General features: G+C 36.1%; 2 protein-coding genes across 2 annotated transcripts in view; both read right to left on the reverse strand.

Moving 5' to 3' along the window:
• LOC148957425 (cAMP-dependent protein kinase catalytic subunit alpha) overlaps nucleotides 1-2607 on the reverse strand; it is a 31116-nt gene extending 28509 nt beyond the window's left edge. The window contains exon 1 of the mRNA XM_089115339.1: nucleotides 2476-2607. Coding sequence (XP_088971465.1) covers nucleotides 2476-2560 — 85 coding nt within the window. The 5' untranslated portion in view covers nucleotides 2561-2607. The remainder of the gene's footprint in view (nucleotides 1-2475) is intronic.
• A 3313-nt stretch (nucleotides 2608-5920) lies between these two features.
• On the reverse strand, nucleotides 5921-15713 carry LOC135694562 (melatonin receptor type 1C-like). Its single transcript, XM_065213362.2, has one exon. The coding sequence runs from the start codon at nucleotides 13975-13977 to the stop codon at nucleotides 12799-12801; it is 1179 nt and encodes a 392-aa protein (XP_065069434.2). The 5' UTR covers nucleotides 13978-15713; the 3' UTR covers nucleotides 5921-12798.
• Nucleotides 15714-16209: the final 496 nt, after the last annotated feature.

The raw sequence follows: 16209 nt of genomic DNA on the forward strand, positions 1-16209 counted from the left end.
GGTGGACTAGGACATCTTTTCAGTCCGACCTTTATGCATGACCAGATGACCTTTGTATTCTAATTATAGCCGCTTGTTGCTTCGTTTCAAAAGACATAATGTAAACAATGTTGGTGTTCTGCCTTATCATCGCTTCCAAAACAATAAAAGATCTGTCTTCCTGCTGTTTTGATTGCTCGACATGTTTTATTAACCCTAGATACTGATAACAGTAGGTAGTGTAGTATCTATTTTGCAGGGAGCAAACTTCGAAAACATATAAAAACTGGCACTGTACACGGCAGAAAATGAAATCATTGGTCACGTGACAACAAACGCTTCTTTAAAAGGCTCAAATCGAAATGTTGAAGTTTAGAGCTTAGTCCAGCAGGATCTATCGAGAATACAAAAGGTGCCATGTTTTTGCATTTTTAGAGTATATGCCTTATCTTCATAGCCATAAAACTTCATTAAGGCGAACTTTACTAGTTTATTCTTTTGGCCCATCCGTGAAATTAAGATTCGCAAAAACACTTTCACACCGATCCACAAAAATAGATTCCCACGAATTGTGGAAAAAATATATCCGCCAAAATAAATTCCCTGATGCTAAATTTGTATAATTTGTCACTATTCACTAAATTAGATATTGGCCGTGGGTTTCTGTTTCCTTTAGAAAAACTTTTTACATTTTTGACCACATTAAATGCCAAGGAATAACTTAAAAACGTCTATTTTTGATTATCGGATGTTGCTGTAAGGAGTACTTGTCTCCGTAATTATTTTCTCTTATACCTTTGGAACAACAGATTTAATAGGATAATTCTATTGCTTTCTTGCGTGACAGCGAAATCCCACATACGAAAGCCTAAAGTGAATACCTTCAACACGAGCAGGACACGACATAAACTTCTTAAGACGTTTTTGCAAGCGAAGACTTGTTACTTGCTTCCAAAGGTATCTAACGCATTTCTTTTTCTATCTTTGGTGATGCTAAGTGAAGATGTTCTCCAATATTTTCAAGAGGAGATAACACTAGCCAAAAGATATTTTGGCAAAAAATAAAACGAATTTCTAAACTTTGGAAAACAATGCTCAAGGTTCCTTGCTTTTGATCTCTTGTATCTTTGATCAGAGATATACTGCTGCAGAGATAAAATTGATCAGAGATAAACAAACGAGACCATGCAAAAAGTAGTCAAGGCTGATTTTGTGGCTGTATTTGTGCATTAGATAGTAGAAGGAAGTGTGGGGGAATAGGATAGCCCCCACTTTTTATTGAAGTATTGTTCAAGAATAAGCCCCCACACCAACAACTGAATTCCTGTATATGTATCATTTCTAGAAATTATTCTCAACCCCCCCCCCTCATTAACAGGACCAATCATATTGTAAACTGTAATCACGTGATATGTCAATTATAATTAATAGCAGTATATAAATCGAGAGATTGGAAATAAGAGGAGATGGAATTTTGATTTGAATACAGAAGAAAATGGTGGTTTCTTTTCAACCTCTACCGTTACGACGTATCACACTCATAGATGATCATCTCAAAGTTGGATAACTGCCTGTTAGTTAAGCAAAAGCTGGGGGCGAGCGATTCCCCCCCCCCCCCCCACCTCACACCCCCGCAAATTCCGGAAATGGTGCATCAGACATGAAAAGGTTTAATCAAATTAACACTCATCTAGGAAAGATAACCTCCTTGGAACCCAAAGCAAAAAGGTACAACACAAAGATAACAAATACGATTAATCAATCATATTGAAATAAGCAACCATTATCATTTATTTAACGAAGAGAATATTGGAAACATGACAATGATTCGCGACTTTTCAAATACATTGGGAAATGAATAACTTTCAGAGCATGGGACCGACAGAAAAGACATTTTAAATGACGTTTTAGCAGTTAGAGAGGATGAAATTGCTCAATCTGCTGACAGATAAGGTGAATAAATATGATAATGGTGATTGAATTGACGAGTACAGAAAAACAGATTTTCAATTCTCCAATCAAGAAGCCCAAACTTGCACAAAAAACTATGGTACCAAAGTACCCTATATGGTACCCTATTGGATGGCACTCTTGAGAAGAAACTTTAAATATTGATTTCAAAAGTCCCTTGCTTTCAGGGGCAAAGCTCTCCGTGGAAAGCTCATGCACCTTTCATGGAAGTACTTTAATTTGGTGGAATTGCCACTTGCTTTGCTTGTTGCTTCAGAAAAGCTTATGGCCAAGGTGGACCAATAAACATATCCAGCTTCTTCAGTTTTCTTAGTGTATCATAGCATTAAGTCTGGAAAGTATGTTCTGTGCTTTATTGCTCCGCTCAAAAAAATGTAGCAGGAAAAATACCGCAAGCATATAATACAGGGTAAAATTTGTTATTGCGACATGCGCTGTTGTTAATAAGGTCCATTGTTGAAAACAAAATTTAGACAGAAAGTAAAACCATCATTATAGATGCTCAAGTATGCATCAAATAGTTACCTTTCAAGCTAGAGGCATTTGATACCCCTCTCTCTGAATAGCGTTCCTCTATCTTTGCAGCAATCTTTTTATCAAACCTCGCCATTAACGAAATACTTTATACTTTTTTTTCCAAGTTCCGAGAGATCAATAGACCGGTGGTTTCCTTTTGAAAAGTATTTTTCTAGTGATGCGCATCAAGGTAACAACATTTTATTCCCTCGATACAGGAAATTGCAAGAGGGTAAATACAAGTCGATTATTGACGCAAATGGCAACTCAGATTGCGCAACATGGAACACACTTAAGTACACAAGATTGTATACACATGTTTGCTTGCCCTGTAGATTTCATAGTTTCAGCAATGTTTAGTTTCAGCATTTGCTCTCAGACATGATTTCAGCGATTGCCATTGATTCTACTTTTAAAGCTTGCGTCATAATGATATTTTGAAATCTAGCAACGTCTGCAATAAACCAAAGGGAAGCTGTCTGCTATTTCCTGGTACCAATGACCTCTGAGTCATGACGGCAATGACTCAACAGATAACCTCTACAAGAGACTTCTTAATAGCTACATCAGAAAATTTTCGGTGTACATTTTTACATTTTATATCTCTAAAATGTTTAAAATGTTCTTTTAGCTTAAAGTTGCATGGGAAAGTATTTGGCTCGCTCTCCTTTTAGTCCCCCTTTTGTTCCGACTAGCAGAACTTCAACGTGCGGACAGTGTTAAGATAGATTTAACTATTTTAAGGAGAGTTAAATGCAATACCCCTGCTATACCTTTAACAGAAATTAACGCTACCCTAAAAGTTGTAGCAGACACTTGGGAGTCGCGTCTTTAACGTCAAATTACCCTCCCAAAGTCAAGACCGCCGACAGGGAGGCAAGGGGGGCCAAATTGCCCAGGGCTTCGAGATCTAGCAGCCTCACAAATTAATGAATTCCATTTTACAATGGAATAAATAAAATTAACAAAATTATGCCTTAAAATAGTAAAACATTTTAAACGAATGAATGATTTCAAGCTAATTTAAAAGGGCGCAAATTCTCTGCTCTCTGCACTCGCAGGGGGCCTCCTTTTTCGGTTTTGCCACTTGGCCACCACTACCTCTCGGCAGCGCTGCCTAAAGTTTAACCCCCCAGAATTCATTAAAATTGTTTAGACAATTCCATTGATCCTTTACGTACTACATTGAATTACTTTATTTAAAGTTCAATGTTTCCAGTATGATGTCTTTATACCTCTACCTTGCAAAAGAAGAACGGAACAACGTAAAAAGGTTAATTTTAGGCCAATCAGTATTCTACTGAACTTTTTCGAAAATTTTGGATCGACTTGGAAAATTCGTTTCTTCTACTTAGTAGCTCTCAGCAGGCTCTAACACAACTATCGAAAAAAAGACAATTTCTCTTGCTAATGGAGGAGGAAATGTAAGAGCAGGGGCGGACTGGCTATTCGGGCTATTCGGGCGATCGCCCGAAGGGCCGGTCGGTTTGAGGGCCGGCTGATAAAAGTGCAAAAAAATAAACTAGCTTAAAAAGTGAATGCGAGGCAAAAAGTATACCCGCGTGTTGATCTGTTTGCCTTGAATTTTCAGAGACTTTGTGGGAAAGAATAAAGATACACGCGAGTACTCGAGAACCATTAAAATTACGAATTCATTATTGTCACGGCAGCCCAGACACACTTCTTCAGGAAACATGTTATTGTTATATTTTCACTTGACGGTATTTCCTTTTTGGCGACATACTATACTGTAACACCCCTGTTTCAATGCGATACATAGAATTTTAACCTGCCTTGATGTTTTTTTACTTGGTTTTTGCTTGAAGCTGGTCATGTTTTTGCCTAAGCACAAGCTATTGCTTAATGTAATAAATTTAAAAGTCCAAAAATTAGAGTTCACTAAGCGATTTTCTCTGTGATTTGACGCAATGAAGAAGACATACGTAGAACAAGGGAAGAACAAGAAGACTTCAATCAAAGGTGGTGCACAGAAATTTCGCGAGGAAAAGCTGTGAGACTTAAAAAAGGATCCAGCTTGAACTCATACAAGTTATGGAAAGTTTATTAGGCCTACACTATCGTACACTATCATAAGTCAAATGCACCCCCTGCCCAACAGGGATATGGTGCTACACGATAAAATTTCAACAGGGGTGCCCATGTTTTCTTTGGATGTTTTTTGGTTGCTGAAAATCATTGTGGTTTTCCGGAGGATTAGAAAATTATTTGTCACAAGTGGAGTGTGATAGGAGCTTTTCCACTTTAAAGATATAAAGAACAGGTTACGTAGTAATTTTTTGCAGCCAAACCTGGAGTCCTTCATGTTAATGTTCTTAGAAAAACACCTGCTAGATGACATCCAGAACGATCACATTATCAACATATAAGTTACTGTATTTAGAAAAAGAGTCAAACCAATGAGTTAAAATTTTTGTTTATTTACTGTTCAGTCAGCAAATGACATATTTAACATTTTCTGTTAACCAGCATTCATCCATGCACAAAATTACTGAATTTAGAAACTTATTTTCCTTACAGACAAACATTTACTTGTATTTTCAGAGGAGTTTTTTATTTGCTATTATTGTGGGCCGGGGTGATCAAAATTTGCCCGGGCCAAAATAATTAGCCAGTCCGCCCCTGTGTAAGAGTGTTACCTTTTGGTGTCTTACATTGATTTAGAATATTTACACAACAGAAGAGAGAAAGTAAATGTTCATGGTACCTTTAGTTTTTGGATAAAGTAGATTTCGGTGTCCCACAAGGTTCTGCTCTTGGACCAATATTTTTGAACAGGTTCTAAAATAACTTCCTATTACACGTAGAGAAAATAGAAATCAGCATCTTCGCAGATCACAATGTTTACTTGTGATTGGGACAACATTTGCAAGGACACCAAGATTGAAAATGACTCATCTTCAATAAGCAAGTGGTTTTGTGACAAATTAATGAAGCTAAATGAAAACAAATGCCATCTTTAATCATCGTACAATAGAATTTCGAACGAATTCTTACTAAATAATATAGAAACATTTTCATTTGGAACTGAAACAATACATATCAGAGTGCAACAAATATCGCAGGCAGACACTCTCTGCTTACTGTTCTACTTTCCTGAGGGAACTTAAAATGAGAATCAGAAATTGGAATGCCAATGAATGCCACAGCCGTTTGTGCCGATTTTATATCCGTGCATTTGGATTTTGATAATTTGTAAGCTAGTTCTTGTTTTATGGCGATTCCTTAATATTGGTTTATACTCGCTGTTCTTAGTTGGCTTTTGTAAGCTAATAGTAAGTGCATACATCACGTTTAGCTATCTTATTAATTTTTGCCAACATGATAATAAACTGACAATTTTTACAATAATGATTATGATAAACACAAATAGGGCTAATATTAAAAAGCGTTGTTTTTACATATTAGCGATAAATCTTACTTAAAATTGCGCTTGTACAGCACTTTGATGCAGTCCCTGGCATAGCAAGGATATTCTCAGAGAAAAACTGTATGATTGAAAAAATACGTCCTTGACGATGACGCAAATACGCGTTGCCTTGCGCTTTAATGGTTTCCATCACTTCTACATGATGCAAAATTGTGATCCCGATGGATTATTTGATATGCGTTGGTAAATACGACGACCTTTACATGACATCCCGAAAGAAAACTTTACCCGAAATAGGAAATGAAAAGTCATGCAAACACGAGTTTCATTTCGGTTGCTGGTAAAACAAACTGCTGCCTTTACACTCTTTTTTATATAAGAACCAGTAATTTTAAGTTCAGGCTGACTGTTCTTAATTTTTTCGAAAATCTGAGGCTGGATTGTTCTTAATTTGTTAAATTAAGAGGGTGTAAGCAGTGCTATTGCTAGCTTTTTCGCTCTAAGGAGGTGTTCAGGCCTCATTTGCCAACAAAGTGAGTGAGACAGCCTTAATTTGCTGACAAATTTGAGTATTCACCGAAAAAGCACCAACACATCGCTAAAAATCCTCGATTTTGAGAAAAACGTTGTTCAAATTGCATTTTGCAGAAGCTCAGCCTCAACTTTTTCTTAATTTGTTCTTAACTTTTGACCAGTTTTGAGGCTCATGTTCTTATAAAATTGTTCTTATAAAAAAAAGAGTGTACACGAAGAGAGGCGAAATCAATGAGGTGAAATAAAACTCGGGGATGGATGACTTCAGCTCTTTCTTTTGCACTGGCTTAGGCATGCATAAGATTTAATAATGAGGCGAAATGAAATAAAAACGAATAAAATCTACCATGTAAACACGTTATTTTCGTTTCGGCCTAAATGATTCATATGAGCACAATAACAATAACAAATCACTCTGTGGGCTGGATCTCAATCCATATGAACAGACACCAGATAGGAAAAAAACTGGTTTAAAACACCTTTGTCTGCTAGAGCCTAATGGCCCATTCACACTACTTCGTTTTCAAATGAAAAAGGAGTCAAACTAATCCGTTTTTGCCTTGCGTTCACACAACTCTGCTGTGAAAACGGAGTCGTTCGAAGACGCTAATGAAAACGGATAATTTCGAATAAAAAGGAGACATTTGAATACGCTAACAACGGCAACAAAATGCGTGCTTTACAGCAAACCAAATCTCAAAAATTTTAAAATTGAGAATTCATAATGGACTGGAAGCTGTTACAAAAAAGTTTTTCACGATTTGCTTTTATTTAATTTCATTGATAATGACGCTAATTTGTTGAGGATTCGTGAACGCCTCTTTTCAAAAATGAGGCCACCAACAACGTTTTCGTTGGAGTAGTGTGAACACTTACCGTATTCAAATCGTATTAATTTGAAAACCGATAAATGTGAACGGACAGCGTTTCCATCAACAAAAACAGAGCGAAACGAATACGGAGCAGTATGAACGTAGCCTAAATTGCAATAACGGTCATAAAGGTTTGGCAGTTTCAATGCATACGCGCTTTCATACCTGCTTATGAAAATTACATTGGTTCTTCCCAGATTAGCAATAATGCACCAGAAACATTTAAGAAATTAAATCTGTTTAGCATTACAGTTTTAGATCCAGCCTTTGACAATCAATCCGATTTTCTCCTAGATCTCAAATACTTGAACTCTTTATTATCACAAAGACTTATCCTAGATTTTGAAGCTTTAAGAATCTCTAACAATCAATTACAACGTCTGACAATCATCTAGATATGCTCCAGATTAACGGCAGATCACAGCGAAGTGGACATAAGCAGGACGCATTTGCAGGTGCTATCAGCTAACTTATTCTAGCGAGCAGCTCATTAAATCGTCCATATAATATTAAAACATATTGTGACGTTGATCTTTGGATAGAATGATTGTGGGTTATATTATCTTAAGTAGAATCAGCAGTATATGTGTGTATAGCAAAATAACGAAAAAATTGTCTAGCATGTGAAATTCGCGCATTTACAGAAAAGTATTAAAGAAATCCCTGCATAAGATGCAATAACGATGTTTTCGGAAGTTGTGTTCTAAACAAGTATTTAATCTGATAAGCTTGCTTGCAACCAGCAAAGATTTTCAAATTTCCTAAAGAGGACTTAGATCGTTCATATTGTCTATTTTGTTTGATAGTCTCTACACCGACTCCTTCTGACTGCACTTTCCATATTTTACCGATAGCAGGTGCACAACTAGGCTCCCGAAGAACTTTGTTGTGATAAATACTCTATCCGTGGACTCTGTCTGTTGAATTCCAACAAGTTTTCAAATTTTAGGCGTGAATTTCATCTTATCATATACTGAAAAAGCTGTTAAGAGATAAAATTATATTATTCAGTAAGGATTCTTAGTGCCCAGGGGGGTATTCACTACTTTTTCATGTCAGCAATTTTTTTGACCCCCAAACATTGAGTTACAGTTTTGAAGAACCCCAAATATTGAGTTTCAAAATTTTGAGTTCCTGAATAATGTTAAAAATTTTGGACTATCATTTTTGTAAAATATTATTGAATATCACAACATTTTCAATCCCATTTCAATACCCTAAACAATAAATAACCAAGAGAGATGTTTCAAGATTTAAAATGTAAGGATTCCTTTCTTTAAGGACTCTCCCTATTATTTGGTTTTCTTTTACAACTTCGTTTTCACTTCTCAGACCCCAAATATTGAATTTTTCTTAAGCTGTAATTGTCAGACCCCAAATAATGAATTTCTCTTAACCTGTAATTCACAGACCCCAAATATAATTTTTTCTAAAATCTCAGACCCCAAATATTGACATGAACCCCCCACGCCGTATAGAAAAGTAGGGAGTACCCCTCCTGAGTATTAATGCACGCCTGTAAGCTTTGTATCCACTTTCGGCTTGCATACCGCAAAGCATCCATACCAAGAAGCAGGACTGTATGGGGGACAAAGTCTATGCGGGAAGACTTTCCACTCCATTCTTCTATAAAATTCTTAAGAGTGACGTCATAAGATTTCTTGCTTTTAACTTTAATTTTTGATCACACAACTTAAAATAACAGCATGAAATATCTCGGAAGGCGCAATATGAGTCAATTCTGTTGCAAACTGACTGAGATATAGCAAGATGAAACTGACTGAGACGAAACTCAGTTACTTTTGGTTTACTGGTGTTTTGGACTAATTCATAGACTTTGAAACAAAGACGAAATATAAGTGATTTGCTAGGGAAGAGCCTGTGTTAATATGACAAATTCACAGCCAATTTTTGCCACATTTAGCTAATTGTCTACATTTCAGTATTTTAATGTTGCATTCTTTAGGTTATGTATTCAGAATTCAAAAATCCTAAAAACATACTTTTTTGACGTCATGACTCTGGTCATTCATCTTCTACTCTCAGTTTAGTTTGACCGTGGGAAATCATCAATATGCTCTTAGTGTCAGGAAGATAAAAATTTACAACAGCCACCAATCCAGAGCCATTAAATTCATTGTTTTGTTTGGCAAAATTTTAAAACAATTAAAATTTTTCGAAACTTCTTGCAAGTTGGCATTCTAATTATGAAGTTTAAATTCTCTTCTCGCGTGCAAAGAGCAAAATTAATAATAAAATCAAATCTTTAACTTCAGGATTATATATTAACAGGAAAACACATGCATGCTATTGCTGTGTCATTTAAGATAATGCAACTGATAAGATTCCGTGAATGACAGGATAATAACACACCTTATTAAAATACAAGTACCTTATCTTTGACTTCACAAACACCTGACAAAAATCTCATACATTAACTTCTTAGGATAAACCTTGAAGATGAGTCCACTAAAGTGTTCATCCTTATTACGGGCAATTTTCTCAAGCTTTGGCAAATTTTCTATGAAAGCAAAAATTAAGGTGGATTAGAGCGTTGTAATTAAACTCATTCTGTGTTGAGTGGGATTTCTCATAGTCTTTGACTGTGTGACCTTCTGGGCTCTTCCTCGAAGAATGTCTAAATTTTTAACTGAAATTTTGAAGAAAACAACATTTATCTAGACGTTCCCTGCCAAGTTGAGCTGTGTTAAAAATCAAAGGCACGTAACCTTTGGCAATGCGTGTTGTGAAAATCAAGGTTCATTCTCTTGCGAATCGTATCTAATGCTGATGCATATTTTTAAAAGGAACACAAGATTTAAGCAAGAAGCCGGGAACATTTCGGTACATTATGCAGGCATTACACTACCTTCCTGAGGGAAAAGTTAAAGTCTCAAATACGAGAACAAATCTATGATTCTATTGTTTCCTTAGATGTTTAAGATTATGCGAAATGTTATCTGATTTGATGAAAATGAAAATAACTTCAAAGATTCAAACATTGCATAATTTGATTCAAGAAACTTAGCTGTAAATGCAGGCTCTGTAAAACATACGAGTCAGGAGTTGGTCTCCTTTACCAGTTTCTTCTACGCGCATCATTGTGTAAACTTGTAATTAGAATCTTATGATTAAAACTAAACATTTAGCAGTAAATAGTTAACTAGCTGGCATTAACTGCAATTTCACTATGTCACTTCAAATGAAGATTCCATTCTTACATTGTTGTTATTAGACGCGCCTATTGAAGATGAGAGCAGAGTCAAGAAAAGTTGTTAACCTTCCTCCAGACAAAAACATCCCAGAAGACAAACCTTCCTCACAAAGCAATAGAAATTAGGCGTGGTTTGGGTGTGTCATAGGAGCTTCTATTGTTTTTCGTGGACCTTCCTCCGGTCAGTGGTCGTGTGACCGTAATGTTTTCCTGACTCTGGATGAGAGAATCACTCTTCGAAAATCTCGTACAACTTTGGTGGAATTGTTTTGTCTGAAAATTCCTTGAAATCCTTTTGTTTTCGTGCAAATCTCGTACGCTATTTGCAAAAGTGAACTGCCTATTGACAAATCTACGAAATACAATAACTGAGTACGGTTTCACAATGTTAAAATACATAGGAATTTCACAGGAGAGTATTAGTACCGGAGCCGTATCTAAAAACTGATGGAATCAAAACATGAAGAAAATATATAATACACGAAGCTTATAAATAGCAAATTTAAATTTCAAGGGCAACTCAAAATATAAAAAGCTTCATAAACAAAACTAGGGACGTAAAGAAATTGAATACTCTTTACTTCTACAGCTGCAATTTAAATACCAATGAATTTATATTCGCTTTATGACTTAAGTTTTAGTGTTTATATAAATACATACATACATATATTAGGTACCTTTGAAAGTAATATTTTAATTTCATAACTACGAAATTTTCCTAAATTAAAATAATTTGAGCAGTAGATATTTACTAGAACATTAGAACAGTTTTTATATACAAATATATAATTAGAACAGTTTATGCGTTATGATCGCATTAGCCGTGAAACTCGTAGCAGCTTAGAATCGTCCTGTTATATACACGAAATAGCATGTACACCTCTGCATATATGGTAACAAGCACTTGGCGAGCAGTAATTTTCATTAATTTCAAACTTTATTACAGTAGGGATATGACATTTGTTAGGTACAATTTTAAAAGATAGGTATAGGCACGAGGGTAGTTTTCAGTATCATAATAATAGGTATAGATTTTTTGACTGTAATCATCAAGACAAACTGTAATCAGATTCAAGGCAAACTATATATATATATATATATCTATTTATATACTACAGAAGCGTGTAACTATTGGTTTGATGTTTTGGGTGCTACATCAAACACTGCTGCGCAAGCCAATAAGTTTCAAATATTGTAGGCATAAAGGTATTTCAAAGTTTTCGTGCAAATACCCTCTCTGGATTCTGAACGTTAGGCTAGGAAAGCTTTTTCGATGCTTATCAATAGTGCTAGCCCGGGTTATTCCAATAAGATTTATCAGGCCCGCAATCTACAAATACATATACTCGTTTAGTAATTGAAACTTAGTTTAGAAAAAAGTTTGAAGCAGAAACTTAATTGAACACATAACTGAGAATGAAAATAACATTTATATCCTTTATTTAGAGCTTTCAAAGACAAATATATAGAAATATTCCGAATACCGCCTTGTTGACTGACCTAAGTTATTCTTTGGCCTATGAGTTAAGAGGATGATATTGCTGCAAAACTTTTGGGAAATTCTGCAAAACGTTTTTGAAAAAGAGGAAAGATTCTAGGAAATCTTACTAGTATTTCGATTTAAATATTTATCAATTTTAAAGTTTAGACAATTATTTTGTAAATTCAACTTGCAGTTGCGTAATCTTTAATATTTTACCGTACTTTTTGATTAGCAGTTTTGCCTCTGTTGCGTGGTTTAAAAAAAATTGCACAAGACTGTATTATTGTAAAAAATTTATGGAAATTTTGGCCTTGATACTTGATTTCAGAAAAATATCTGTCCTTTAAAAGCTTTGGTTGCCAAAGCTTCTGTTATGCGACAAAAATGGCGTTCAGGTAGACTTTATGCCACAGAATTGTTGTCCATTCGCATGATTGCACAGAACTACAGTGCTAGTGTATTTGCTCATCATGAAAACCCTGTAACATAACCACAAAATCTCTCCTCCCTCCGCGAGCTTCAAGCTCTTGGGATTCGGGTGAGTGCCAATTACTTCCTTAAAAATATACTCAAATAACTAACTAGTTTTACTTCAATAATTGTTTTACATTAAAAACCGTTTACATGCGATAAATACACGGTAAAATGACTTATTAGTTTCACTTCAATGCAACAATAATTGTTTTACATTACAAAAAACAGTTAAAATGCGATAAATATATGGTCAAGATAAGCCTACTGCAATCGAATTTTTTAATTCGCAAATATTTATTTGCCATCAGCTGCAATCACAAACCTAATTGGAAATTCATTCATTCGGCAAGCTCAGCATCATATTTATTCACAATGCATCATCGTTTTCTCCTTTCTTCAAAACGTTCTCTGTTTGCTGACTGTTTTTATGCGCTGGCTCTACCTTACCCTTCCCGAAAGATACCTCATTGAACTCTTTCAGAAATATGGCTTTTAAGGCTTTCCTAAACTGATAATTCCATATTCCATAGATCAAAGGATTCAGACAGACTTTGAGCTCCACCAGAGTCACAATGAGGTAAAAAACGCTTGGAGAGACGACGACAACCTTTGACAAGCTAAGAAAAGTAACGAAAAATGCTGGTAACCAGCATATTGAGTATACAACGACCACAGTGAACATCATTTTAGTGACGCGAACGTCATTCTGGAACTTCTTCATTGTCTGCATACCTGAAGATTGCTTGTTTGCTTTCTGGCGAACGGGATGTGATTCTATGTCGTTATCAGCAGTAGTGATTTCCTTGCCTCCTTCGTTTATCCTTTTCTCCTCAAATCTTCTTCGGTGCACAAGGCTGATGCTATTGGTGTCATTAGGCTCTCCGTTTTCTTCGGTTGACTTCTGAACAGGCTTCAGCTGCAATGATGTTAGATTGAAAACAACAACACGCCTGTGTCTTCGGAGAATACAAAATATCCTCCCATAGCAGACAAACAGAACAGAATAGCATAAGCCAATCGTAACGAAATAAAAGACTATCCGATACGGTATATTGATATCGGACCAAGAAGCAAAGCAAACTCCGTGATATCCACTGTAATGGTATACGCCAACTCCAAACACTGGGAGACAGGACACCAAGAGAGATGTTAGAAAGAGAATGATAGAGAAAAACATGACACGGTCACGTGAAGAAATCTTAGAATATTGAATCGGCCTAACTATTTTGAAGTATCTAACGACAGCAATAGCAGAAAGCAAAATGGCGGAATGAAGATAGGTGAAAGCAGAAACAACTCCCGAAAGCTGACACAGAAAGCCGCTTCCAATAGATTTTTGCTCAAATTGGTTGAACGCCTTGACAGGGAGAATAAAACAAGCTTTAACGAGGTCAACAACGGCTAGCTGAAATAAAAAAAAGTTGTTCACATTTTGAAGAGACTTGGTCTTCAAGAATGCATAAATCACAAGAACATTAATGAGTGTACCTACAACAAGAGTGCAGACAGTAATTGCTGCGTTCACTGTCACCAAAGTATCGAGCATATTGCAACTTTTACAAATCTAAAATATTTTCCGTGGTTGCACCAGCGTTTGACTCTAAAACACCAAACCAACTTATCTTTACTCTTCTTCTCCTCCCGCCTTATCCGCTGCCTGTATAGTCATTGCCAATCTCTGATGATTCTCGATGACCTTTCTTGTTACGTGAAAAGCAACACGTATGCACTCCTCTTGTTTTCTTTTACAGCTTTATCCAACACTATGGAAATGTTTGCTAATAGATATTGACTTACTAATTAATCTTCCAGAATTACTGCTTCGCTTCTGGGTACCATTCCTTGATTCATTTTTGTTGATATTTTCTATAACACAAATTTGCATTTCCAAACAGTGGGCAGCTTTCCATCGGCTTTTGCAACCAGACAATCAATCCAAGGCCATTTAACAAAAATGCAATTAGTCGTTAGATCCAAGGCACTTCTCAACAGGCGTTGAACTAGAAGTACCTTCGACAGCACCAAACCATAACCGCGTAGATCAGACGGGTCTGCTTTCAAACGTACGGGTTTCCAATTAATCTGAGATATTTCTTGCAAAAAAAACTTGATCTGCCGTCCTACGCTGTGACGGTTGGAATATCAATCAAAATAACGCGCAAAATTTTGCTGTGGCGAGAGTCACAAACAGAGATAATCGATTTTTGAATGCTCAAAAGCCGGCACCATTTCTGCAATATTTCCAGATTCACAACAGAATTGCACAAAATATCACTGTTTTACTATGCATCCATCAGTAAGAGATTTGCCGACAGCTTGCTTGACTGCTACATCTGCTTGAAAACCTGTGTAATTCAAAACTGAGTTGATAGGTAAAGAAATGGCGAAATGGAATTCACAATTTAATGTGATAAGCGTCTATATGATTTCCGAAGACATTGTTAACTTCTGTTTGCTATGTGACAAAAAATGAAAAGCATTTAATGTCGGTAGTTTCAAACTCGAAATAATGATTACTATTTGCCTAAAAGAACTAAAATTTATGATAATAATGGATGCATCCATGTGCGACTTTGAGTGGTTTGCTAAGTAAATTTGCTGTTGCACCTGTTTTTCTGAGACGTTGTTCCAAGACACCGCGGTCATGCATCCAGAGTGATAAGCAGGTGAATTGCAATGTCGGTAAAACAGGGTAGTGATCAGACTTGTTAGTGTAACAACTGAGGGCAGGGGGGCTCTCCCCCCAAATTATTTGGTATAATAGACTGCCGTTTATCTGTCTATGACATCACGTAACGCCCCCTAACCCCAATCACAAATCTATGGGATTGCCAATGTCTGTTCTATTTAGATGAGATCAGGGTTGAAATGGTTTTTCACAGCTTTTCGGTTATGTTTTCAATTTCTCCAATAAAATTCACATTAAATAACCAAATCTGTATTCTAACAAACTTGCTAAATTTTCATGCGCAGGTCAGGAAAAGAAGTTCCGGGATACGTGATTTGAGGATCAATTATTTCCTGGTTTGGCCTTTGATACTCCCTTTTGACAAGATTGGTGATCTGCAGCACCAATTTTGGAATGTTTTTTTCATTTTTGATCTTGTTCTATTATTAAATATCTCGTGTGCAGAGTCATGAATATTTGCCATTAAGTAATCCACAAAACACCCCATGGACAGCAATGTATAATAGGTGGTATGTATAGGCTCATATACCCTTATCATCGTTTGTGTAAAGTGTTAAATTAATCTTGAGTTACACTTCAAATGTAAAACCACATCTTTGTAAAATTTCATTTCCCTTGTTAAAATGGGGGTGGGGGTGGGGGGGTTGCTGGGGAGGGGGGGGTTGCTGGGGAGGGGGGGTTGCTGGGGAGGGGGGGTTGCTGGGGAGGCAAAACATTTTATGCTCTTGACCAAATTGAAAAAATATAATGCAACTCTCATTAGACCATTGTTTCATTTAAACAGAACAACTATGCGGATTTTCATTTAAAAAGTTAGATTAATGTGAGGAATGTTATACTTAACGTAGGGAATTTTTCTCCACAAAGAGCAGATAATTATTATTACTAAAAAGATACTCAATTGAAACCGCTGTTTTGCTGCAAAGAACATGCCACAAATTTTGAGCTTAAAAAGGAAAAATTCAGCTGCAAGAAAAAATTGAAAGACTATGAGATCTGGAGGACATTAAACATGCAATTTAGTGCATGCTTAAAAACACTGACCTATATCTTTCTTTTATTTTCAATGTATTTACTGTTTTGTCAGAA

This window comes from Rhopilema esculentum, unplaced genomic scaffold (genome assembly GCF_057945365.1).
Source record: "Rhopilema esculentum isolate cy_ngs unplaced genomic scaffold, ASM5794536v1 HiC_scaffold_27, whole genome shotgun sequence".
Classification (NCBI taxonomy): Eukaryota; Metazoa; Cnidaria; class Scyphozoa; order Rhizostomeae; family Rhizostomatidae; genus Rhopilema; species Rhopilema esculentum.

Bases quoted from the DNA above. Each gene is read 5' to 3' on its own strand.
- LOC135694562 (XM_065213362.2), bottom strand. From the start codon at position 13,977: ATGCTCGATACTTTGGTGACAGTGAACGCAGCAATTACTGTCTGCACT.